Raw genomic sequence first — 26,315 nt, 5'->3', positions numbered from 1 at the left:
ATCACAATGAACTACCCTCCAAATCCCACTGCAGCCACTGCCTCAACCATGATGCCAAAATGAAAGCAGCAGAATCAGCGTAGCAGCCCCAACTAGAGACAAAAAGGATGGAGTCCCATTGGATCACTCAGCCTTCTGGGCCCTCCCACCATGGCGAATGTAAATCCTGGTGACCCAAGTCATCCCCAAACTGGAATCCACCCATATGTTGGTCATCAGCAGAATGAATAAATTGCTATGTGTGCACGCAATGGGATACTACACTGCAATGAAAACAAATGAACTCCTGATACAGGCAACCTGGATGAATCTCACCAACAGGATGTTGAGTGAAAGGAGCCAAACACAAAAGAATGCAGGCTCTCTTCACAGAGGTCCTCAGGATGAAGAAGACTGATAATCCACCACTGCAGAGTGTCCTACTTCTTCCCTAGGGCAAATGGCCAATTTGGGGAGGCTTAGGCCCCATGTCCAGCCCGTATGGTCATGGTTTATGAGGGGGTCAATGCTGAACTTCCTTTTCCTGGACCAGGCCATGGTGGTCCCTCCAGGAGAGGCTTTCATGAAGAATAGGGATATCTCTGAAGGCTTAGAAGCTGGATGCTTGTCAAGAATACCTGACCACCCAAGGATGATATCCAGGTTATAAAACACAAATTTGACCACCTCATCTGCCGACACTTGCACAAAAAGGGCTACTGTCAATATGAGGACCTCTGTGCTTTCTACCACACAGGCTTCAACGGAAATCCTCTGTGAGACTGTGCCTTCCCACTCAGGCTGGAAGGAGCCCTCTGTGACCCAGTGGCACTTCTGGCTACATAGTGTCAGTCTCTGAACAACAGCTCATGCACTGAAGTCATGGCCAGTCCTCACAACCAATCAGCTTGAGAAGCAAACCCACCCATTTACGTGCCAACAGCAATGAAGGCTCAACTACAAGATAAGAATGTCCACTTACACCACTTTTATTCAACACATTATTGGGAGTCCTAGTCACTGCAACTGGACACACACACAAAAAATAAAAGGCATCAATTGCTGTAAATTGGAAAGGAAGAAGTAAAACTCTCATTATTTACAGATGACATGACACTACATATAGAGAACTCTAAAGATTCTAGCAAAAAAACTAACTAAAAAAAACTATTAGAACTGATAAATTCAGTGGAGCAGGATACAAAATTAATATTCAAAAGCCAGTTGCATTTTTATATACCAAGGAGCAGATATTATGCTCATGGATAGGAAGAATTAACATTGTTAAAAATGTCCATACCACCTAAAGCAATCTATAGCTTCCATGCAATCCCTATCAAAATACCAATGGCATTATTTCACAGAACTAGAACAAATACTCCTAAAATTTATATGGAACCACAAAAGTCCCTAAATAGCCACACCATTCTTGAGTATATCAAATTATATTAGAAGGCTATAGCAATGAAAACAGAATGGTACTGGCAAAAAACCAGAGACACAGATCAATGGAATAGAACAGAGGACCCAGAAATAATCACACACCTATATGGACAATTAATCTAGGACAAAAGAGGCTAGAATATACAATGGGGTAAAGACAGTCTCTTGAATAAATGGTGTTGGGAAAACTGAACAGGTATCTAAAAAGAAAAGAAAGAACTAGACCACTTTCTTACACTATATATAACAATAAACTAAAAATGGAGTAAAGACTTTAACATAAGACCCAAAAACATAAAACTCTTAGAAAAAAATATAAGCAGCAAAGTCTCTGACATTGCTCTTAGTGACATTTTTTTAGATCTAGCTTCTCAGCCAATGGAAACAGGAAAAAATAAACAAATGGGACTACATAAAACTAAATTTTTTTTTTTATAGCAATGGAACCAAAACAAAAAGACAACCTACTGAATGGGAAAAAGTACTGGCAAATAATATATCTGATAAGGGGTCAATATACAAAATTTATCAAGAACTCATACAACTTAACACCAAACAACAAGCAATCTATTTAAAAATGGGCAAAGAACCTGAATGGACACTTCTGCAAAGAAGATGTATGGATGGCCAATAGTCATATGAAAAGATGCACAATATAACTAATCATCAGATAGATGAAAATTAAAACCACAGTGAAATATCACCTCACTTGTCAGAATGGCTATCATCAATAAATCAACAACCAAGCGCTGATAAGGATGTGGAGAAAAGGAAACCTTTGTGCACTGTTGGTGTAAATACAGATTGGTTCAGCCACTGTGGAAGACAGTGTGGAGAGTCCTCAAAAAATTGAAAATAGAACTACCTTATGATCCAGCAATTCCACTTCTGGGCATTTATCCAAAGAAATCCAAAACACTAATTTGATATGTGCACCCATATGTTCACTGTAGCATTATTTAAAATAGCCATGGTATGGAAGCAACCTATGTGTCCACCAGCAGGCGACTGAATAAAGAAGTGATACATACATACAATGAAATATTACTTGGCCACAAAATAAATGAAATCTTACCAATTACAACAATATGGATGGATCTAAAGGGTATCATACTAAGTGAAATAGGTCAGACAGAGAAAGGAAAATACCATGTGATTTCATTTATTTGTGGAATCTAAAAAATAAAATGAATGAATAAACAAAATAGAAAAGGGACTCATAGATACGAAGAGGAAAATGATGGCTGCCAGATGGAAGGGGAGTTTGAGGCCTTGGTGAAAAAGGTGAAGGAATTAAGAAATATACATTAGCAGTAAACAGTTGGGGAATATAAAGTACAGCATAAGGAATATATATGGTCAGTAATTTGTTTTTCTTTTCTTTTCTTTTCTTTTTTTTGACAGAGACAGAGTCAGAGAGAGGGACAGACAGACAGGAAGGGAGAGAGATGAGAAGCATCAATTTTTCATTGCAGCACTTTAGTTGTTCATTGATTGCTTTCCCATATGTGCCTTGACCAGGGGGCTACAGCAATGAAAACAGTAAATATTTATAGCCGACTGAGTAAACCCCTTGCTCAAGCCAGTGACCTTGGGTCCAAGCTGGTGACCTCAAGCTGCTGACCTTGGGGTCTCAAACCTGGGTCCTCTGTGTCCCAGTCCGACACTCTATCCACTGCGCCACCACCTCTTCAGGCTATGGTCAATAATGTTGTTAATAGCTATGTATGGGGCCAGGTAGATACTAGACTTATTGGAGGGATCACTTCATAAGTTATGTCTAACCAGTATGCTGTACATTGGAAACTAATATAATATTTAAAGTCAAGTGTAACTGGAAAACAAAGTATGAAAAGACAAGTCACACACACTCATAGAAAATATGTGCAAAGCATATATCATAAAGGACATGTATTCAGATATATTTTTAAAGCTATCAGAATACAATTATAACAAAATAAACATAACTCAATTAAAAATTCAAAAAAGATTTGAACAGACACTTCAAATAAGCACATAAAAAATACTCAACATTGTTATTTATTAGGAAAATACAAATTCAAATCACAATGAGATACCACTACCCCGAATGGCTAATTTTAGAATGGCTAAAATTGAAGACTGATGTGATGGTGACAATGTGGAGGAACTAGAAATTTCATAAGCTGCTGGTAGGAACATAAGATGTTTTCACAGTTTCTTAACCCTTTGGGTAGTACAAATGTTCATGTATATCCTTGTACCCCCTGACCATACAGAGTACAATTGATTTATTTTAAAAATGTGTAAGACAACAACAACAAAAAAGGCAAATGTATGTTCTTCTTGTTTCCATAAATTGGTTATCAAACTTAAGTTAATAAAACTGTAAATGGAACTAATTTCATTTTTTGAAAAAAACCCAAAAACCTCACTCCTGGCAGTCAGCGAGCATAAAATAAACTCACTACTCAAAGGGTTAACAAATTAAACATAAACTTACCATACACTCCATTCCTATTTATGCAAGATCAGTGAAAGCATATAGTCATAAAAAGACTTGTTCATAAATGTTCAGAGCAGCTTTATATATAACAGCCAAAAACTAGAAATAACTCCAATATCCATCAATAGGTGAATAGATAAACAGTTTGTGGTACAGCCATACAATGGAACACTCTTCAGCAATAAAAAAGAATAAACTACTAATACATGCTTCAACATGAGTGAATCTCAATAATTACTCTGAGTGATAGAAGCCAGACAACAAACAAGTATATCGTATATGAATTCATTTATAAAAAATTCTAGAAAAGGTAATTTGTAGGGACAGAACACAGGTTGAGTCAGTGGCTGCCTGGGATAGGTGAGGTAGGTAAGGAAGCATGTGGCAGGTGTGTAAGAGGTGTTGCCAAGAAGGAATTATAAAAGGGCACAAAGAAGTTTTTTGGTAGTGATTGACACTCTATCATTTTGGATTTGTTGATCATTTCATAGATGTATACATATGTTCAGATTATCATACTGTATGCTTCAAATATGTATAGTTTATTATATGTCAATTATACTTCAATGAAGTTGTTTAAAAAATAAAACCAAATCAGTTACAGTTTTAGTAGTAGTGCCAAAGAGGCATGTGTAAGAAAATGCCAATCTGGTCATTAAGAAAATAAGTATGAAAACTTGTTGACTACAAGTTTGGATTTATAAACCAAAACTAAGTCCCTCGCCCAATCCTGAAAAAAAAAAAAAAAGTATAATCATATTACTCTGAAGGTCTTATTACATCTTTCCTATTTGCCTTGTGATTTCAAAACAACAGAAACTGTTAAAGATAGTTCATAATATGACCTTTAAGGAGTTTCTATTCAACTTTCTGATTCCACAATTTTATCCTACTAAGGCGTATTTCATACATCATTTCCAGGATACTTACACTGCAGTGTGCAAAACTAACTTCTACAGTAAAAGTAACCTACTGCTTCTGCAAAATACAAATAATTTGAATCTACTTACTTTTTAATTGAATTTATTGGGGTGACATTAGTGTGCAACACCATCCAGGATGAATCTATTATTTTTAAAGTTCTATTCTGATAATCTTTCTAAATTTTCTGTATAGAATTATTCTTAAAGTTTTCAAAAACTAAATTTTAGATGGTTTGTCTTTTTTTTGTGGCAGAGACAGAGAGTCAGAGAGAGGGACAAATAGGGACAGACAGACAAGAAGGGACAGAGATGAGAAGCATCAATTTTTTGTTGTGGTTCCTTAGCTGTCCATTGATTGCTTTCTCATATGTGCCTTGACTGAGGGGCTACAGCAGACCAAGTGACCCCTTGCTCGAGCCAGCGACCTTGGGCTCAAGCTGATAAGCCTTGCTCAAACCCAATGAGCCCGCGCTCAAGCTGGAGACCTCAGGGTCTTGAATCCGGATTCTCCACATCCCAGTCCAAGGCTCTATCCACTGCTCCACTGCCTGGTCAGGCCTAAATTTTAGTTTTGAGTTCACTTTTTACACACTCAAAAGTCAGAAAATTATCTGGAAAACATGACCGGTCAGAAAAATAAAACTAAAATGTTACGAAGCATGAAAATTTGTAAGGGAAGGAATTAGACTTTATTTCTTGAGCAACTGAGCATTAAAAATGATACATGGAGCTATTTCCAAATAGCTCCAGATATATGGAAAAGATTTATATAGGCGGATGGGGATCCTCAAACCCCTCAGCAAGATCTTCTGAGCATGGCTTTTAAGATACCTAGAGGCAGAAAAAGCCCAATAGAGATCAGGGGAACTACCAGCTTTTAGGATACACCCTTAAAGGCTCCAATGCCCCAAAGGGGTCTCATAGGATGCCATCTGGGTTCTGCTTCAATAGTGGAAAGGAAGGTCATTGAGCTAAAGCCTGCCAGACTTACATGCCTCTGCTGTGAGGAAACAGGGACACTGGAAGGTAGGCTTCCCCCTCGCTCCTCTAAGGGAGGGTTCAGTCTCTTCCAGCCCTGCTCCAGCCACCTATGACCTAACCTTGCCCAGGATGCTAGGGTTTGCCACGGAAGGCTGAAGGTGCCCAGGGCCGCTGGCCCCATCTATGACACTGTGGACAAGCCTAGGGTATTTCTTCCAAGAAGCAGGTAAACTGATCTCACTTGCACAAGGGCCACTTAACTATGTCTTGCCTGAATAGTCAGGTTTTTTATTCTTCCCTCGAAGATCTCTGTTGTGGGTGTTGACAGTCCTATTTTCTGCTGCTTTGTTTAATATATAGTGTTTCCTTTATTCCTCCTACCTCAATGCCCCACTCGTATTTCAGGCTGGGACCTACTCCTAATTTAGAGCTTTCTTTCCCCCTTTTGCCAACTTCTATTATGAATCTACATTTGCCACCCAGCTTAGTGTATCCCAAGGTTCTCTTTACCATGCCACAGTCGCAGAGCTCCAGGGAAAAGCACCCTGGTCTCATCTCTCCAGGCAGAGGAGAACAGAAGCTCCATCTCCACACATGCTGCAGATGGCTTTTCCAGTCTACCTGAATCATTACCAGCTAGAAGCAGCGGTCATTGGGACTTGGACATGAGCTGCAAAGTATAGAATTGTGACGACAATTCCAGTGCCATGCGGACTTTTCCTGGATGTGGACTTTTCCCGGACTCCTGCTCCCTGTGACAGCTCCTAACAGACTGAACTGGGGTTGAGTTGCATTTTTTAGGGATTTGGCATGGTGTTGGGACCAACTTGGACTTGGTGAACATGTTAAGGACACTACTCTTTTATAGATTCTTGCTCTATTAGCCAAGAGTTTGCTTAAAGGCTTTAATCACTGTAAAAAAAAAAATAGAAGACTAGATAAAGAATATGTGGCACATATACACCATGGTATACTATTCAGCCATAAGAAATGATGACATCGGATCACTTACAACAAAATGGTGGGATCTTGATAACATTATACGGAGTGAAATAAGTAGATCAGAAAAAAACAAGAACTGCAGGATTCCATACATTGGTGGGACATAAAAACGAGACTAAGAGACATGGACAAGAGTGTGGTGGTTACGGGGGGTGGGGGGAAGGAAGGAGGGGGAGGGGGGAGGGGAGGGGCACAAAGAAAACTAGATAGAAGGTGACAGAGGACAATCTGACTTTGGGTGATGGGTATGCAACAGAATTGAATGACAAGATAACCTGGACATGTTTTCTTTGAATATATGTACCCTGATTTATTGATGTCACCCCATTAAAATAAAAATTTATTTATAAAAGTATATATATATATACATGGATTCTTTAACATGTCAATGAATCAAGTTCCCACCTTTTCAACCAACTTTAAAATGATGTTGAATGTTCTAAATTACAGACTTTATAACTATACTTACTCTTTTATGAATTCCTTAACATTGCATCAAATTCTTAGTATAGTTATTAATACCTTGGAGTTGAGAAGTAAGTTTTACTGTTTTCTTTGGTCACTATTTCTTGAACTCCACATCTTGGATTGATTTTTTATTTGATATAGTACATCCTGGGGAATCCCTCGTGGGTATGGATGAAAATGACTTTATTTTGCTTCCACTTTTTGTGTGTGTATGTGTGACAGAGAGGGACAGATAAGGACAGAACAGTTTCCTTAGTTGTTCATTAACTGCTTTCTCATATGTGCCTTGACTGGGGAGCTACAGGACAGCGAGTGACCCTTGCTCAAGCCAGTGACTCCAGGCTTCAAGCCAGCAACCTTTGGGCTCAAGCCAGTGACTGTGGGGTTGTGTCTATGATCCCATGCTCAGACCAACGACCCTGCACTCAAGCCGGAGAGCCTGCACTCAAGCCAGATGAGCCTGTGCTCAAGCCAGCTGTTTTTAACCTGGGTCCTCTGCATCCCAGTCCAACACTCTATCCACTGTGCCACCACCTAGTCAGGCTATTTTTCTTCCACTTTGATTGACAGTTTAGTTAGGGATGAGATTCTGAGTTCAAAACATGTCTCATGAGCACGTTTTAGTTAGCTGACTGCTGCATTGTCAGCTATCATTCCGTGTCTAATTACAAGTCTGATTTCCACCCCTTTATAGATAACCATATGCTTTTCCTTGAAAGTTTATGAGATTGTATATTTATCCATGAAATGAATAAACTGCATCACAACGTATCCAGGCGTGTCTAAATATTCTTTTAAGACTCAGTATGTCTTTTCCATTCACAAACTCAAATACTTCTATTCAGAGAAATTTCCTTGTTTTCCTCCTTTGTTCCTTTGACAATATTTGGGTTCCATTCTATTATACAGTAAAAATTGGAAATGCAGCATCTACTGTGAGTTGCAAGGGTAGGAGAATGGGGAGGAGGCATTAACACAGAAGAACCCCTCAATCTTTCCACAAGCTCCTTAAAAAGGTACACTTCCTGATCATCCCCCTGCACAGATGAAGAAACAGAGACTAGAGAGGGAAGGGTTGATTTATATTTGCCAGTATGTACTGTATTTTGTCTCCTAATACATCTTTCTATTTGGCTTCAGCTGTCCAAGACTGCCTGGATATTCCTACTCTCATCATTTCCATTTTCTCTGTGGTTATTTCTTCTCTTCCAATATTTTTTTTTTGTGTGTGACAGAGACAGAGAGGGACAGATAGGGACAGACAGACAGGAAGAGAGATGAGAAGAAGCATCAATTCTTTGTTGCAGCACCTTATTTATTCACTAATTGCTTTCTCATATAAGCCTTGATGGGGGGTAGGGGGTGGCTACAGCAGAGCGAGTGACCCTTTGCTCAAGCCAGCAACCTTAGGTTTGAGCTGGTGAATCTTGCTCAAACCATATGAGCCCGTGCTCAAGCTGGTGACCTCAGGGTTTTGAACCTGGGTCCTGCGCATCCCAGTCCAATGCTCTATCCACTGTGCCACCACCTGGTCAGGCTCTCTTCATATATATATATATATTACTTCCTAGAACTCCTATAATATATAAAATGGTTCTTCTGGATCAATTTTCCATGTCACGGCTATTTTTTCCCATTATCTGTGTTTTAATATTCAAGAACTGATGACTTGTTTTCAGGGCAGCTTGTTATGTGCTCAAAAAGCATGATATCCTCCTAAATCTGAGCATACTAATATTTAAAGTTTTTTCTGTTTCTTACACAAACTCCATTGTTTCAGGTCTAGTCTTATATTTGCTCAGTCTGGGGCATCTCTTACATGTTACTGACTTCCCACAAATGCTTAGTGACTTTTGTTGTTTGTTCCCCTTACAAATGTATCTGTATCTTAGTACAGTACCCTGCAAATCACTGTACTCCCTTAGCAAATTCACATTTGTAACCAACCCTGTAATTCAATTACATATTTATACCCATACTTGTGTAGTATGACAAAAACAATGTAATAAATTCTTGGATTTGCAATCCCATGATTCTTTGATTCTTCATATTCTTCAATCAGTTTTAGTCATTTCTTTTTGGTGTTTCATTTCCCCTAACAACCACTAACTTGAATAACATAATCTTTACCTAAGGGTTACACAACAAGCTTCCGGGACAACTTCAACACACAGTTATAGAAATAGTAACAGTCTGGTAGAAGATCAGATCATCATAGATAAGCTATCCAAAGAGTAATAATAATAATAATAATAATAACAACAACAACATGATAATGAGTCACTTAAGTCTTAACATCATAATACTTATGCCTTTTACCAAGTTAAAATAAGAAATTCTATTCTTTAAAAAAGGAAGGCTCCATGGTCAACGTGATTTTCTGCCTGGCCTATGATTCAACCATTCCAGACTACAGAAACACCAAGATGTTTACAAGAACGTCCACCGTAAACTTCAAAACACATGGACAAACATCAGAAACACAAATATCCATCAACAGAAGAGCCACCACATAATCATACAAATGAAAGCTGCACAGCAATAAAGAATGGACTCCTGACACCCCACGGGTGAGCCTCACAGTAGTGGGCTGAGCACACTGTGCAGGTAAATCAACATTAAGCCCCCAAAAGACAAGACTAACAGAGGAAGACAGAAATTCAAATACTAATAAGGGGCAAAGGTATTTCTGACTTGGAAAAGCAGAGGGGGACTTCTGAGATGATGGAAAGGTTTTATATACACGTGTAACTTAAGCTGGTGATGACACAAATTAATATATAAAAAATTCATGGAGCTGTACGGTTAAGATTTATGCACTTGATGACTTCATTTGTATTTGACACCTCAATAAAGATAAGGAAAAATGCAATTTTTAAAATGGTTGGAGCGAAAACGATGCTTATTTATCTAAAAATTCTAGGCCATCAATACTGGAAACTCAACATCCCTTTTGTCTATCTTCGTCACGTGACAATTTCACACTAACTACACCAGAATGACAGCAGAAAACCGACGCTGACATCCTGTGCGTGCAGCACTATTTTAATGCAACATGAGAAGGCAACATGAATCCCACCGGAAACGGCTCGGCTCACTGTCCAGACGCCGCCTGTCACTCTTAAGAGCAGACTGAAGGACAAAAGCTACGTTTATGGTCAGACGTCCATTCTGCAGAAGCGTCCGCAGCCGGCGGCTCAAGACCAGGTCATTTCAAGCCGGACTAGGAACCGGTGAGGCGCCCGCCCAGAGCCCCGCCGACAGTGCTGTTCCGCGCGCCCCTCGGGAGCCGCCCGCCGCCCGGCCGCGGCGACAGAAGACGCGATGTCACAGCAGGGACAGGAACAAACGAGCACGCCCACGATCTCTGCTCGAAATGCTCCGAAAACCCGCGGCTTCTGACACCGGCGACGACCCCGGAGGGCTTGTCCCGGAGCCAGCCGCACGGGGGTCCCGAGCCGGACACCGGAGCCGTCGGGGTTGCAGGCGGGCGAGGCCGTGCGCCCCAGGTACTCACCGCGCTACGGGTCCGCGCGCGGACGCCGCAGGCCGCTGGCGGCTCCCAGCAGTGCTGGGGACGTCCCGCCGCCCGGGGCCGCGCGCCGCGCCGACACGGCCACTTCCGGTAGGCGTGAGGAAACGAGACCGCCCCCGGGCTCGCTCCGCGCCGGCCCCGCCCAGCCAGCGGCCCCGCCCAGCCAGCGGCCCCGCCCGCGCCCAATGTCCGGCCTGCAAAGCGCCACAACTGGCATATAAGTCGGTTATCTGTTAGAAATATGTGTGTTGTGTGTCCGTGCATACTTTAGGCTAGTCACAACACTTCTTTGGACCTGAGTTTCCTTACATGTGAGTTGGGTAGACATTCTGGGAAGTGGCTTCTAGGCCTCTCACATTGTGTGAGTTCAGTGAGGGGGAAAAAAGAAAGGCCTCCCATTCGACTGCTTATTCCAGTGATGTCCCTATGGTACTTAATCCTGCCCTGAGAAGACGAGAGGATGCCAGGCTGCAACACCTTGCCTGTGTCTATCTGGGTGGACAGGTTGTGCTGAGAGAATGGCTCTGGGATCTGCCTCCCCACCGCTCTGCTTTTCTTATCAAGTTACCTTGGTAGGTTATCTGAGCTTAGGTTCTCTAAGCCTCTGTTTTCTCAGCTGTCTTGTGGGGACAATTAACAATAGCACGTGATTGCTAAGATTGTTGTGAGCATTAAACATAATTTTGTATTTGAAGTGTTTGGTGCTGTGCTTAGTGGGCGACAGGCAGTGGGAGCTCACTGTCATCAGTAAGTGTGTTAAGTTGGAGCAGAAGGTTAAGGTGACCGTGGGATGCATCCAGTAGAAGTGGCATTCCAGGAGGAGAGGATGTGTTCCTAACAACTCTTCCCCCTAACTTGACCCAAGAGTAAAGACTTTATCTAGTCATAGATTCCATGGGTCTGTGAACTCCCGAAGATAACGACCATGTCTTTTTCATCTCCCAGTACTTTGCAAGTAAGTACTGTACATGTTCAATATATATGAATTGAATTGATTAAAATAAGAACATGGGCCCTGGCCGGTTTGCTCAGTGGTAGAGCGTCGGCCTGGCGTGCAGAAGTCCCGGGTTCGATTCCCAGCCAGGGCACACAGGAGAAGTGCCCATCTGCTTCTCCACCCCCCCCCCCCTCCTTCCTCTCTGTCTCTCTCTTCCCCTCCCGCAGCGAGGCTCCATTGGAGCAAGGATGGCCCGGGCGCTGGGGATGGCTCCTTGGCCTCTGCCCCAGGCGCTAGAGTGGCTCTGGTCGCGACAGAGCGACCTCGCGGAGGGGCAGATCATCGCCCCCTGGTGGGCGTGCTGGGTGGATCCCGGTCGGGCGCATGCAGGAGTCTGTCTGACTGTCTCTCCCAGTTTCCAGCTTCAGAAAAAAAAAAAAGAACATGCAGGAATCCCTCCTTTTGCCACTGACTAGCTCCTCAAGCAGGCAGCATGCCTGATTAAGTTTACTGCCTAAGATTTCTGTCTGGTTTCTGGTTATGCTGTCTTAAAGAGATCAGCCTTGTGCAAGTTTCCTGCCATCCGTGTGGGGTACCTACGGTCCTCAATTTACAGAGGAGAAAACAGAAACTCGGGGAATTGCAGAGGCTCTTCCAGCACAGGACCTGGCATGAAATGGAAACAGCAGGATTCAGGTTAGTTGTCATTTCTTTTAAATTGTTATTTGAATCCTCCATTAGAGTTGTTTCCAAAATAATTGAGATTCCATCAGTGGTTAGCTTATTATCACTTTGACTGCCAAATCAAATGCTAAATATATATGATTTGAATTTGGAGAGAAGATAATGCATAAGTCAAATTTTATAGCAGATAATGGATGATATATTGGGGCTTATACATTAGTAAGCTCCCTTGGGGAAATGCTAAAGTATAATCATGGTATGATTAATATCAGAAGAATGTAGTTTTTCTAAAAATAAAAAACAACTAAACCCCTGGCCGGTTGGCTCAGCGGTAGAGCGTCGGCCTGGCGTGCGGAAGTCTGGGTTCTTCCCGGCCAGGGCACACAGGAGAGGCGCCCATCTGCTTCTCCACTCCCCCCTCTCCTTCCTCTCTGTCTCTCTCTTCCCCTCCCACAGCCAAGGAGCAAAGTTGGCCTGGGCGCTGGGGATGGCTCCTTGCCTCTGCCTCAGGCACTAGAATGGCTCTGGTTGCGACAGAGCGACGCCCCAGATGGGCAGACGCCCCTGGTGGGCATGCCGGGTGGATCCTGGTCGGGCGCATGCGGGAATCTGTCTGACTGCCTCCCCGTTTCCAGCTTCAGAAAAGTACAAAAAAAAAAAAAACCAAACAAAAACTAACATTTCCCCCCAAAATCTCCAATTTGAGGCTTAAAAAAAACACTATAAAAAAAAAAAAAAACACTATAAAGGTTTTGCACTCCCGTAGCCTGCCTTAGTGTCTCTGCCAAAAGCAAGTGATGGGTGGGGTGTGAGGGGGTAACTCCATTGTTATAGCAAACCTGTATTCATTTCTGTGATCTTCTTTTTTTTTTTCAAAGTTTTTTTGCTACCAAGACATGGTCTGCTCTATTTGTTGCCTCAATCCGCAGCCTTCAATCAGGTGCAATATCCACAGAGGCCTTGTTTGTGCCTTGCTGTTTTTGGTTTATCAAGTCCACAAGGACATGGTAGGTCAGCATTGGGTTTGACCTCTGCTCTCTTTGCGTTGAATTCCTTGGCTATTTATTTTCAGTGTGGTACTCAGGTTTTGTTACTGATTCCCATGTGTTTGGCATCTTTGATGGAAGCAGGCCATACTTCTCATCCTTTTTGCTGTCTTTTTTGTTACTGTTTTGTATGCTATCTGAAAGTGTCACAAGGAAGAGAATCATAGAACAGGACACAGGCACAGGTCCAAGAACAGTGTTGCTGGAGTTGGCCTCATAGATCCATTCAGTTTGGGATTCTCACCAGACCAGCATCCACTAGGACAAACTTTGCTGTGGAGTCACCAATAAAACTGGATGAGGTTCTTCCATCTGGATGCTGTGTCCTGAGAGGTGCATAGGCATTATATTCCTACTCACTGTCACCAGCTCTCGTGATGTTGTCCTCTCCTCCTCCAGGAAAAAATCCTGCTTTTGTATGCATTCTCTTTATGATCCCAATATTGGCATCTCTAAATGGCATAACTTCACCAAGAAATTCTGGGCCTTCATTAACCACTCTACGGAACATTCAACTTGAACAAGTTGTTCATTCAACAGATACATTAGAAAAGAAAGGGAATAAGATTTGCCAGGCCCAATGTCAGCATTTTTTATTGACATTCAGAGGACTCCCAACAGCATTCTGATTAAAAACTTATTTCACTAAAAGATTCTTTGGTAAAGCTAATGAGCAATTTGACAAACAAGGAGCAACAAACACATGTTCCTAGGAAAACCCCTCTCTGCTTGTCCTCCAGTTTTCTTATATATCCAGTTCTCCCTTTTCCCCTCATCCTTCTGATCTCTTTCCTACTATACCTCTATCCATTCCTCCCTTCTCTTTCCCTTGTCTAGAACTCTTACTAGAGCTTTTCCCCAAAAGCTCTCCCAAGACCATCAGATTCCATTTGCCAGGTCCAAAGGTCCAGGCAAATGGACCTTCATGAACCAGGTATGCAGGCTACTGTAGAATTTAAACCTTGGATCCAAATGGTGTGCCAAAGGTAGTTGCTCAGTAGCTTTAAATGAGTTCAAATTAGCTAAATTTCTCCCTTAAACTACTCATAAGTTATACATTGATTACTAGCTTAAATCAATGCTAGAAGAGAAGCTTTAAAAAGACTAGAGGTTATTTTTAAGTGATCTGTCACCAGCCAACAACATAATCCTGGAAAAACTATAAAAGTGAGATACAGACAGGAACCAAAGCCCTGGGGGCCCTTTGAACACCTTTAGATGAATTTTATCCAGTTTCCACTCTCTATGGGCTTTGAATATGTTTTAGATTTGAATATGTCACAGAAATGAAACCTTGATAGCATCAATCCTTGAGTTCACGTTTACAACTAAAGAAGAAATCTAGAATTCCACACAATTGGAAGGCTACTCCAATAGGTAACTTCAAACTGAGGATTCTCAGAGATCTTCTAAAAGCAACCAGTCTTCAGGAGGAGACAGCTGGCTAAGCCTTGTAGAATAAGCACATGACCTAGTATTGTAGACAGCTTCTGTTCAAAATGTTGGACCAAGCCCCCTGATTCCTGTTTATCTGTTTGCATGTAACCATTCTTCTCAATAGTTCTGTAGACCCTGGTTTTCATCCACCAGTAATTGGTCTTTTTCTTTGATCTCTGCTCTTTATATACTTGTTAGGTCAGACTATATTAATCCTAATGCCATTATTAGATTATCCCAAACAGGCACAGTCCTAGATCTCATCAACTTCCCTCCATCACCAAATCTCCACAATGAAAACCTCTGAGAAATTACAGCCTCATTAAAGGAAACAGTAGAAAATTATAACTTATGGCAGATCCATTTGTAGTAACATGAACAAAAGATTTTAAACAAGTGAACCTTTGACTTTCTTAGCATCCTTCTTTCCCAGAAAAAGAACCAGTTATTATAGTCTATCACTCACACCCTAAATTTGAATTCAACAACCATCAAAGGCTGAAGAGCCAAATACATGCTGCCTATAGGAGACTCACAGAGGTCCAAATATGTAACCAACTGATGTAAGAACTGATTCAGGCCTTCTATTGTGAACAGATTTTCCCCCTAAATCTCCATGTCTCTGCAAGATAGTACATGTTTTGTGGTCAGGATGCCTGGTTCTGTTTGCTTCAGACTAACATCTCCTGCATGTAGGAATAGTATTTTAAGCGTGTCTGCACAGAGATCCTAATTTTGTAAATTATCAAAGCTGAAAATTCTGATTCAGAAATTAGTTCCAAATGAAAACCAGCCTTGATTATTCAGAACTCTTCCTGGGGGAATGGCTTACTCATTGTTAACAGACTCCTATTGGTGGGAATTCCTCACACAGGACTATGAAAAACTTATCACCAATTCTGGCAGCTCATTAATGGTACCACCTTTTCCCTAGACGGAACACAGATCCGTCTCAACTTTTTGGTGTGAGCACTGAGGGACATTGGTCTGGATTTCATGTTGGTGAGTCATGGTCTGTGCCATTCCTAATATGGTACTTGGATCAGTGAAACCAGGAAAGTGGGACAGGCGATATGATGTCTTAAAACTAAAGCTACTTGTCTCTTTAAAGTGAATCCTCATGGCTTATATAGGACTTGTTTTGGCCGGGATTGGAGCTCTTGGTTCATAGCACCTTACAGGGATTATTGATTGCTCTTGTCTTTGTCATAGTGATCATGATGTTGGTCCACTGCATTCTATCCAGGGTCCAAAATGCTTATGCACAGCCACTTTCTTGTCAGGTGATTATCATGATGATAAAACAGAAAGATCAAGACCTCATGATAGATTTGTCCATGGAGATTACTGAACAATCAATCTTTAAGTGGTTGAAGATCTGGATTTCTTTTTTTTTTACTTCCTTGAACTTACTAACATACAAGTAAAAAAGAAATATGACCAAAATTGGGGACCAAGACTGATTATGCATTGACAATGGTTGGACCACATATAACCAAACCTATGCAGTCATCAACCCAGAATAACTGACTTGGTCAATGACTGTCAGCTTTCCTATTTTTCTGCTCCCATTTCCAACTTGAATCCAACTGAAGGAAGCCAGCTATGTCTCCCTGGTGAGTCACGCAACGTGCCCTGCTTCTAGTCAGCCTACCTCCAGCTTCACCATGGCAACCACCTCTGATGACAACACACCTGAAGTCTCCCCACCTCATTTCCGCTGTTAAGCTCTTGCACACCTCTGCCTGCCTTTGTGTCTCTGCCAAAACCAGATGATGGTGGTGGAGTCCCAGCCACAGCAAGTTCAGAATAAATAGCTTCTGCTTGTCCTCATTTTGGTGGTCTTTGTTTCTACAAAGCTAAGGATTCTAGATTACTGGACCTCTCTTAAAAAAATACAATTTCCTCCCACAATTCTTTTACTTCTTCCAATGACTGTCTTGAGAGAGACCAGAACCCGCCCCTCTGCATTACTATTATGTTTTTACAGAGACAGAGAGAGACAGAGGGACAGATAGGGACAGACAGGCAGAAAGGGAGAGAGATGAGAAGCATCAACTCTTCATTGAGGCACCTTAGTTGTTCATTGATTGCTTTCTCACATGTGCCTTGACCGGGGGGCTACAGCAGACTGAGTGACCCCTTGCTCGAGCCAGCGACCTTGGGCCCACACCAGCGACCGTGGAGTCATGTCTATGATCGACTCTCAAGCCAGCAACTCTGCGCTCAAGCTGGCATTCTTATTCTTAAATCTTTTCTACAGTCTTCCTTCCCTCCCCCCCCCCCCCCAATTCATGAAGTCTCAAACCCTGGGGATGTTCCTGATCGAGCCTCCAGGAAAAATTTCAAGCTTTTTAAAGTTCTGAGAGGCAAAAAGTGTGGAACGGATCATATGACCTTGGTGGGCAGAACTTTGCAGGACAGGGCAATGACAGGGGCACTGTAAGAACTCCTGCCCCACCCTCCAGACTAGGCCTTTGCCTGAGGTAGACTTTCCTCAGCGGGAATGACAAGTGCAGATAGGACTGGAGGTAATGTGAGAAACAAAAGTAACAAAAAAAACAAGGCTTACTCTGGCACTGTTTACAAAATTGACAAAGATCAGTAAAAACATGGACACTTAAAATAGACTTTGCATTTTTATTCAACAACTTGATAGTGTGCAATGTAAACACTGTCTGTATGAAACATCAAAATGAGTTCCTGTTCAAAAAAATAACTTTTTTTAGGTTTAGAATTGGCTTTCCTTACCTTGTATGCCCACATTTTGAACTTGAATTGTTCAGTGTCATCAAAAGGGATGTAGGACTGTGGTCTTTCCTGGTATAGGATAGAATTCCTGACATTACAGTGTTGGGCAGCCTCAGGTCACTGCTCCCTCCACATTGCCTGGCCCAGTTCCCCAGGATGCCCATGTCCCTGAAGCCTATAGCCACTACAGCTAGGTGGCCTCCTTGTCCTGTTTCCTTGCTGGGGCTCCCACTGAGAGGTCTCAGTTGGCTGGGTCCTGTGAGTTAGCATATCTCAGAACACATCTGTGAAAATACCTTCTTACTTGACACAGCAATCGAAACCTGAGTTGCAAGGATTAACCATGATTTCTGTTGAGTGTTCACAGTGTGTGCATTAACTCGAGGAGGGAAGCTGATTCTCCCAGCTAGCTGACAACCACCCCTCTGGCCTCACCTGCAGGGTATGGCAAGGCACCCCAACCTGAGAACTTCTCTACCAGGTATTATCTCTACCAGATAATTTTGTATCATCTCACTTAAGGTAATCCTTCACGTGAGTCCCAGCTCCCCAAAGAGATAGACCATGCAAAGTTCTAACAAGGCCATTGTGGTGGAGAGGGGATGGGGATAGCACCGAGGAGAGGTGCTTTCTATGTGTAATAGTGCATGGGTAGAGGCAGCTCTACATGTGCCTCGTGCTGAGACGTGTGGGGCGTGCACCGGGCTGCCCGTGTCCTTCACACCCACTCTCACTGTGTCTTCCAGGGCCATAGAGCTAACAATTTCTTAGGCACTTTCCATAACCACCCTAAATAAGAATATTCATTTCACCAATATTCACTGGGTAGATATGCTGGAAGGAGAGAAAGCCATTTCCTTCTGTAACTGGTTGTGTGTGTGGGTGGTTTATTATTACTGAAAAAATGTGCTTTTCCTTCAAATTTTATTTTATACATGTAATATTGATCCAAGTCCTGTTCTCAGACATTTTATTCAACTATGTCTGCACCCAAATAAGCTGGTCTTGTGGTGGGAAGGGATTGTTTGTGGAAGATGGCGGAGAATGTGCTTTCTAAACCATAAACCAAACACTCCTTATAGAAGTTCTGTGTTCTTGAAAAGGGGCTTTTAGTGTTTTAGTATTAGCTTTTCTCATCAGCTACAGGGTTTCCAAACATTCAAAGATCAAGGCTGTAGCAAATGACTGCCCCTAGAAATTGGGCTTATTTCCAGTCCCTGTGGTCCAGATCGAAGGAGGAAGCTGAGAGCGGATGCAGGCGCTGATGGCCCGCGGTGGTAGCACTGGGGTGTGGGCAGCCCCTGGGTCAGGCACAAAGGAGCCCATATGTGCACACACATACATGTGCACCCAGGAGATGATACAGGTCCTTAGCAACCACGACTCAGGTTTATGTTGGTAATAGCTTATGCTGGCCCCCGGACCCACCTGCTCCTTGCCAGATATTTTGAGAAGCAGCTCACAGAATTCCTACACAATCCAATGGGAGGATGGAAAGAGAAGCATTCAGTATTTTAAACCTCATAGTGGTTTGGGGCATAATTTTTCCTCCAACTTCCAATGGACTTTCCATCATGAATATGCATTTTTATATCCTCTCTCCCACAACTGTCCAACTGCAGCTTTAGGAAATGAGCAGCAAGCACATTGCTAGGAAACTGCAAACACCTGAGCCTGACATTGGCTGCTGTTCTATTCTTTTTTCTTTAATTCATTGGGGGGGGGGCAGAAACTCCCGTACGTGCCCCAACCAGGATCCACTGGGCAAGCCCACTAGGGGGTGATGCTCTGCCCATCTGGGACATTACTCCATTGCTCAGCAGCTGAGCTCTTCTTAGCACCTGAGGCAGAGGGCATGGAGCCATCCTCAGTGCCCAGGGCCAACTTGCTCCAATTGAGCCATGGCTGTAGGAAGGGAAGAGAGAGAGAGAGAGAGAAGGGGGAGGGATAGAGAAGCAGATGGGTGCTTCTCCTGTGTGCCCTGACCAGGAATCTAACTTGAGACATCCACACGCAGGATGGACACTCTACCACTGAGCCAACCAGCCAGGGCCACTGTTCTATTTCTGAGAATACTTGAAGGAATTCTTTGAATGGCAGAACTAGCTGAGTCTTAAGTTACTAGAATCTGCCTGCTCACACACATATTGTGCAAGATGAGCTGACACTATCACCAAGAACCTCCTAAGTCGCCAGCACTGTTAGTGCCCCCTGATCACCCAACAGAGTCCCTGGTGATATTTTAATCCTGGTATCAAAACCTCAAAGTCAAAAGCCTGATGTTCCCAAGGAGGGAGTCAAATAGAGAAAAGAAGTTTACATGTGTTATGGTATATGATTTTATTTACATAACTGAAATTATTTTCTTACTCACCTTGATTTACAAAAGCAAATTGACATGACATGGTTTTACAACTTTTCATAAATTTTACAAATTTTAATAACTGAAAGGTTGCTACTTAATACTCAGCAATACTTAATACTTAGTAACTTCTGCATTATATGCAGGAAAATTCTGCTGGATAAGTAAGTAGGAGTACTTTTATAACTCAGGACTAGGCAATTCGATTAATTAAAGGGTTTATTTCCCATTCCCTGGGTCAGTCACTCAGACCCAGAGTTTTCACCCTGCTGAGGACAAACCTACTTCAGTAATTCACTTATTGACTGTGCACGTTGGATAATTTGAGAGTGTATCCTTATTTAATAAGACTAGCATTAAGCAAATCTGAAAACCAAAAGCTAAAAACTATCTTTTAAAGAACTGATCAGAGTGTATCTGAAAAAATGGCCACAACAGCCATCCTACATCTCCACCAACTGTTTTCCCAGCTTTCCCTCTGGCCTCGTGTGCACACACACACATACACACACACACACGAGGCTCCAACACATCCTCAGCCAAGCCCTCCTGGCCACAAACTGCTTGTGAAATGCCTATAAAATACAGTATTGTAATGAAACTACAGTTCAGTCCATTCACAGTGCTTTGCCTCTGCAGTCCGGGCAGTGTTTGGTGAGCAGTCCTCTCCTGTGAAGCCACAGTGCTGAGATGTACAGAAGAGCCCCCCAACACTTTCCACAAGCTACCCCAAGATGGGAGGAATGCAGTGTCTGTTACCACAGACGAGCAGTGAACAATGACCAGAAGCTTATGAGTCACAGTCAGAGCCTAAGAAACAAGTATGTCTTACTCTAGCAGCATTAAGTTACAAACACAGGAAAAGTGGATACATGTCTTTTTCTACAGAAACTCTGTAAGAGCCAAAAATACCATCTTTTCTATATCAGGACTGTAATTGGAAGTGTAGCAGTCCTTGGTCATTGTCAATGCTACTTCTAACAAAGCAAGCTGAATAGTGCCTTTTAAACTGAGCACCAGCCCCACCCACTCCTAATGTGCCAGGGGAGCCATGGCTTTTTGGTACTGAGTGTGCAGTGTACCGACAGCCAGGGTGGAGGGTTCACAGCAGGCTCATCTCTGCTGTCAGCAACCCCTGGACTGGAGGCCCCTTCTCTCAAATGCCCCTTTTCTTCATACTGTTCCTAATGGGGCAGTGACCACTCTGACAGTCAAGTGATGGGGCAAATGTGCCTCTCTTTTCCTCATACCTCCTGTCTACACAGCAAATAGAGCATCAAATCTCTCTACTGTGCTAAATCTAAGAACCGTGTTACTTGTGATTTTTAAAAAAATCAAGTGTCTTTCCAAGAAAAGGTTTCCTTTTAATAATAATTAAAAAAAAAATCTTAGGATCTCAAATGCTAATCCGAGGCCTGTCCCAAGATCCTCTCCCACCACAGCCCTGCAGGGTTTGGACACCGCCACTAGGGCCCTGCCAGGCTCCCACCCTCAGCAAGGAAAGGCTGTCCCAGCTAGTCCTTTTCCTTGCTGCCTCTGTGTATGTGTGTGCGCACGCAGTGGGGATGTGTGCTTCGTGTTTAAATCTTGTTGCTTTTTTTGGTCGCAACCAGAAAAATCAAGCAGATCAGGTAGTGAGTGAGGGACCCAAATGTGTGAGCACAGAATACGGTGATCCCTGATAAACACAGACTGACACTGGCACCGCTGAGGGCTGATGAGAAAGGAGGGGCCTAAACACTGGACTCTGAACCTCTATCCAGCACGCACACCTGCTGGGAGGGAAAAATCACCAGCCACAAGAAAGGGCACAGCGAGGGGCCGGTGGACAGTGTGGGCATGTTCCGGCTCCTCAGGAGTCTCCATCACCTTTCACAAAGAAATGTTAACTATCAAATGAGTCCATTAACTGTGCCGCTGAGGGTGAAAGCATCCAGTTAGCATATACACTATCATTTGCATATCTTGTACACCCAGTGTTAATGACATCGGCTCTCGTGAGTGGTACAGGACTCTCTTCAGGCCAGTTCGGGTCTGACATGCCTAAAAATGAAAACAGATCATTTGTTCTGCACTGAAGAACCCAAAGTTCATGTGTAGACAGTCACGCCTTGGCAAAACTCCCTTTGAAGTTCAAACCAAACTTCTAGTTTCTATGCCAATTGCACAAATGGTTTCATGCTCCAAGTTCCCAAAACACGCATCTAGGGTAAATATCATAAGCTCTCCTATGTGATATTGTTGTAATTGTAACAGAACAGTTTTGACTCTTATGAGCCTCAGACTCTCAAACCTGGTATGCATTTGCTGACCTGTTTAACTCTTTCCCTAGGGCAGTGCAAAGCATCAACGTGTCGCTGTACTAGGTGGCTTACTGCAACAGGCAGCTGCTGTAAAAAGTTCTCTAACAGAAAGAAGCCTGCTGTCTCCCACCCACATCTACCCTGCAGGACAGGAGCTTCCAGACGAAGGGTGCACATAGGTGAGTCTCACAGCGGCAACAGGACACATGGCAGGTAGCACTAGACCCCAAAGCCAACAAGGAATCAAGTGACTTAGGCATGCAAAAGGAACAATCACAGCTGAAAATTGCTCGAAACTCCCAAGATTAAAAAAAAAAAGTTAGAGAACAGAAAAAAAATTTTTCAAGTATTTAATGGAAGACAAAAGAAGGAGTTTTGGCAAGAGCCATATTTACTGTCCATTGCAAGACAACAGCACCACAACACACATCCTTTCAAAAAGCACTTGCTCTCGCTTTTGGTACTGGCTTTGTAAGTGACAACCGTCATGTTGGTGTGTAACACAAAGGATGTGAAAACAGTAGCCTGCATGTGACCTCCCCAGTGGTGGCTATACAGCCAGAGCACCCAGCACTGAGTGGCTTCCCAGGGCTGCCCACTCACCCAGATGGAGTCTGGGGGAACCACTCACTGGCTGTGTGCTTAGGGCAGGCAGGGTGGTGCCGACTTCCCCCTTCTAAATTAAACGCCTCCCCAGATTTGGTAAGTTTATCCAAGCAGTTACCATGACTGGATACCCACCCCAGAAATGACTTATTCATCATTTTTCTCTATATTTTCCTTGCTCTCTTTCTTCTCTGCCATCTTAAATTGCTGGAAAATATAGTAATTACACTTATTTTCACATCCTTTAAAAAAAAACATAGTTGCAAAAATGCCTGAATGTAAACAGAGGCAAAGTCAGACATTACAAATAAAAAGGTACAGGGTTTCATTCAGACCAGAAAGACTCTTAAAAAGCATTCCCAAGAATAAGGATAGTGCAGAGAGGAACAATGTTGCTAGAATCTAGTAAATGCATGTGAAATTCTACCATAGAGTTTGTTTTCAATCCACGTGGAGGGGAGGGTTCGAGGGAGGGGAGCATTATTACAGTCCACCAGGGGCATCTCCTCTTCTGAGAGGCCATCATCGTAAAGCAGGGAGTCGGATGGGGTGGATGCGGCCAGATCCAAATAGTCCTGGAAGAGAAAGATGGCTGGTCACCACCTCCCCCATGTGTGCCACAACTGGACATGCCCCTGGACATAAGCCCTGGTCATGTCCCATCCCACACCAGCCTACTGGCTCCTCAGAGAGACCTGAGCACCTCATCAGATTGCCTTCATTAAGGGCCTCCAACCCTACCTCACCTGGCTCTGTTCCGCACAGTCCTCATGACTCCTCCCTAGAAAGTCACCTTGTTGGGGCAGAAATGTTCTCCTTCATTGTTCTAGTCCTATCTCTGCAGCACTGTGCACCATGCCCACCGCTGGGGAACTGGCCTGTTTATAACCGAGGCTCTGGTACTCACGCAGAAGTGCCAAGACACATCGCGCATCTGTGAGACACTTTCCAGCTTTCTTCCAAGGACTGCTGCCACCTGGAACTTCCTGTCAGGACTCTGAAATCTGCAGTCACTAATGTGGGTTTTTCATAAGCTTTGGCTCCCAAGCAGGTCTCTGCAGTGCCTGCTGCTACCACTGCCCTAGTTCATATGTGAAGACAGCCCCAGTGTTTTCCTGTCTCTCAGCCCTGTCTTAGGAGTGCTCTCTCTCAGCATCACCTGTCACTTGCTTAGGGCGACCCTGCACTCGCAGGACTTGGTGGCTCTAAGTGACACACCAATGTTAGGTTTCATTACAAATGGCCGGGCCCTGGCCCATGCGTCTTGCTTTTCCTGTCTACAGGAATTACCACTGTTGGTAAATGGGAGGATGAAACATCTATGTAAACACCGTGAAGGCAGGATCTGTGCCTGTTAACTTGTATTCCCGTGATCTTAGACTACGATGCACAGACACCAACTGCTCAGTGAGTATTAGTTGAAGCTTTGTCGACCATCTCATTTCCCTATAGAGATGTAAACTGGAGACACATGGGCTGAATCTAGCCTCCTGGGTGTGCTTTGTTTGGCCCACCCTGGGCTTTTGAAAATTTAAGTGAGTTGCTAACATCAAAAACTGTGAAGCTTAATATAAATATACCTTAAAACAGAAGACCTGGCCTGCTGGAATTCATTTCCCTATAGGTCATGTGTGGCTACAGCAAGGTGTCCTCAGAGGGGCTGGTGTGCTACATCTGAGCACCATACTTCCCTAGGTATAGGACACTCCCGTGTATAAGAGGCACCTTAATTCTGGGGCCCAAAATTTGAAAAAAATGTATTACATAAAGTTATTGAACTCAAGTTTTATTTATCATAAAATTCATACAACTCCTCATCACTGTCAGAACTCCCATCCATTAGCTTGTCCTCATCTGTGTCTGATGACAAATCACTGACTTCAACATTGAGAGCAAAAACAAGGGCAAAAAAGCGGGAAATGCAAGTAAAAAATCTATAACTACTATATAAGATGCACCCAGTTTTTAGACCCCAAATTTTTCAAAAAAATGTGCGTCTTATACATGGGGAATACAGTAACTTCCTACCCCGGCCGGCCCCTGGCCTCTCACAATATTTGATTTTAGCACCTGCACTTTAACTCTTTCCTGTGATTATGTTTGGCTTTGGAATATTCCCTTACACACCTGTCTCTTCCTGAGTGTCAGCTAAGAATCTTGGTGCCTTCATAATGTAAAAGGCAGCCCAAGGGGTCTGGAGCCATCAGCAGTGAACATGGCCATCGCCCACTGCATAGCTGTGCTCTGCTCCTGCACAGGGACCTCAAAGGACCTGGGCTGGGCTGGAACCACCCGCTTCCCCCTGCCCCTCCCACACATACACCCCACTGCCACATTCGGCCTGTCGGTGGCCCATGTGGATAATCTGCTCTCAGTACTCACTCTTCTCTTGACCATCATCTTCTCCAGGTCTTTGCTGATGTCAGCAAACACTGGCCTCTTGTCCGGCTCCTGCTTCCAGCACTGCAGCATCAGACTGTACCTGGTGAGAGTGCAGATGGGTGGCTACAATCCAGCAAAGGACTACCCTGTTATGGCCTCCATGCCCAGCACAGTGCCTGGGGCCAGGGGTGCTTTGTTCTCAAACCTCAAAGTAGTTTCTGCCTCACTGATATCCTTCTCAGAGCTGGGCCAGGGTTTGAGGGGTCATCGGGGGCTCAGGGTGGCCAGTGTTGTAAGCTTCCCTGTTCTTGAGAAAACCTGTTTTCATGTCCCTTTCAGGGACACTGTTAAATAGTTAACAAGATGCCATGTCTACTATGGTGGCTGAGTGGGAAATGCCAGTCCTTAAACTCTTAGGAAGGATGAACTAGGTACAGAAACAAACAAAAACGTCTGTCTCTGTCTTATACCTACCTTCATTACCATCTCACACCTGCGGGGTCCCAACATGGCTGCGTGGCCGCCACAGTTGTCTTGTGTGAAGCGCTGGGCCAGCTGGCTGCCAGCCCGGATTCCCAGAAAGGTGATGCCACTCACCCTTTTAGCCCTGAGCCAGGCACATGTCAGGTGTACACTGACTTTGTAGACTAAACTGACCAGCATGGTTCTGCATACAGACAAGCCTTTTCTTATGTGTTGTCAATCCGTCCTCTAAGAATTATCTGGGACAACTTCTGTATGTGAAGACTTACACCCTTAGGCTGAAGTCTGGCTCCCCCTGCCTGTGCCTTGCCTGCCTTTGCACCTCCATTTGGGCACTCTCCAATATGTGTCCATGGGCCAGCATGAATTACCTGCCCCTCTCCAAGTAACCTGCCTGGCCAGGTCTCTGTCCTTAAGCTCAGCTGCTCTCTTAGTCTGAAGTACCACCTTATCTTTCCCACAACCCCTACTCTAGGCTCAGCTTCCCTTCATCCCTGTAGGTCCCCCA

General features: G+C 43.5%; 2 protein-coding genes, 1 long non-coding RNA gene and 1 pseudogene across 8 annotated transcripts in view; 2 read left to right on the top strand and 2 right to left on the bottom strand.

Annotated features, from left to right (window-relative positions):
• Nucleotides 1-10,956, bottom strand: part of CSGALNACT2 (chondroitin sulfate N-acetylgalactosaminyltransferase 2) — a 61,241-nt gene extending 50,285 nt beyond the window's left edge. For both annotated transcript variants that reach the window (XM_066243692.1, XM_066243693.1), the window contains exon 1: nucleotides 10,799-10,956. The gene's annotated coding sequence lies outside the window, so the exon portion shown is untranslated. The remainder of the gene's footprint in view (nucleotides 1-10,798) is intronic.
• On the top strand, nucleotides 7-759 carry LOC136313675 (proline-rich protein 3-like; annotated as a pseudogene).
• Nucleotides 10,957-11,034: 78 nt separating the features above from the next.
• LOC136313385 (uncharacterized) lies at nucleotides 11,035-24,500 on the top strand. Of its 2 annotated transcripts, XR_010727134.1 has the most exons (4): nucleotides 11,035-11,771; nucleotides 15,855-15,922; nucleotides 22,366-22,515; nucleotides 23,787-24,500. It is a non-coding gene; the product is annotated as an uncharacterized lncRNA (long non-coding RNA). The 2 variants fall into 2 exon arrangements; XR_010727135.1 differs by lacking the exon at nucleotides 15,855-15,922.
• The window catches only part of RET (ret proto-oncogene), a 57,567-nt gene continuing 51,257 nt past the window's right edge, over nucleotides 20,006-26,315 (bottom strand). For all 4 annotated transcript variants that reach the window (XM_066243688.1, XM_066243689.1, XM_066243690.1 and 1 more), the window contains 3 exons: nucleotides 25,325-25,424; nucleotides 23,370-23,517; nucleotides 20,006-22,076 (listed from right to left, as the gene is read on the bottom strand). In XM_066243688.1, coding sequence (XP_066099785.1) covers nucleotides 21,919-22,076; nucleotides 23,370-23,517; nucleotides 25,325-25,424 — 406 coding nt within the window. In that variant the 3' untranslated portion in view covers nucleotides 20,006-21,918. The remainder of the gene's footprint in view (nucleotides 22,077-23,369; nucleotides 23,518-25,324; nucleotides 25,425-26,315) is intronic.

Source organism: Saccopteryx bilineata, chromosome 9 (assembly GCF_036850765.1).
Source record: "Saccopteryx bilineata isolate mSacBil1 chromosome 9, mSacBil1_pri_phased_curated, whole genome shotgun sequence".
Taxonomy (NCBI): Eukaryota; Metazoa; Chordata; class Mammalia; order Chiroptera; family Emballonuridae; genus Saccopteryx; species Saccopteryx bilineata.
This window is presented reverse-complemented; position numbering and strand designations above follow the sequence as displayed.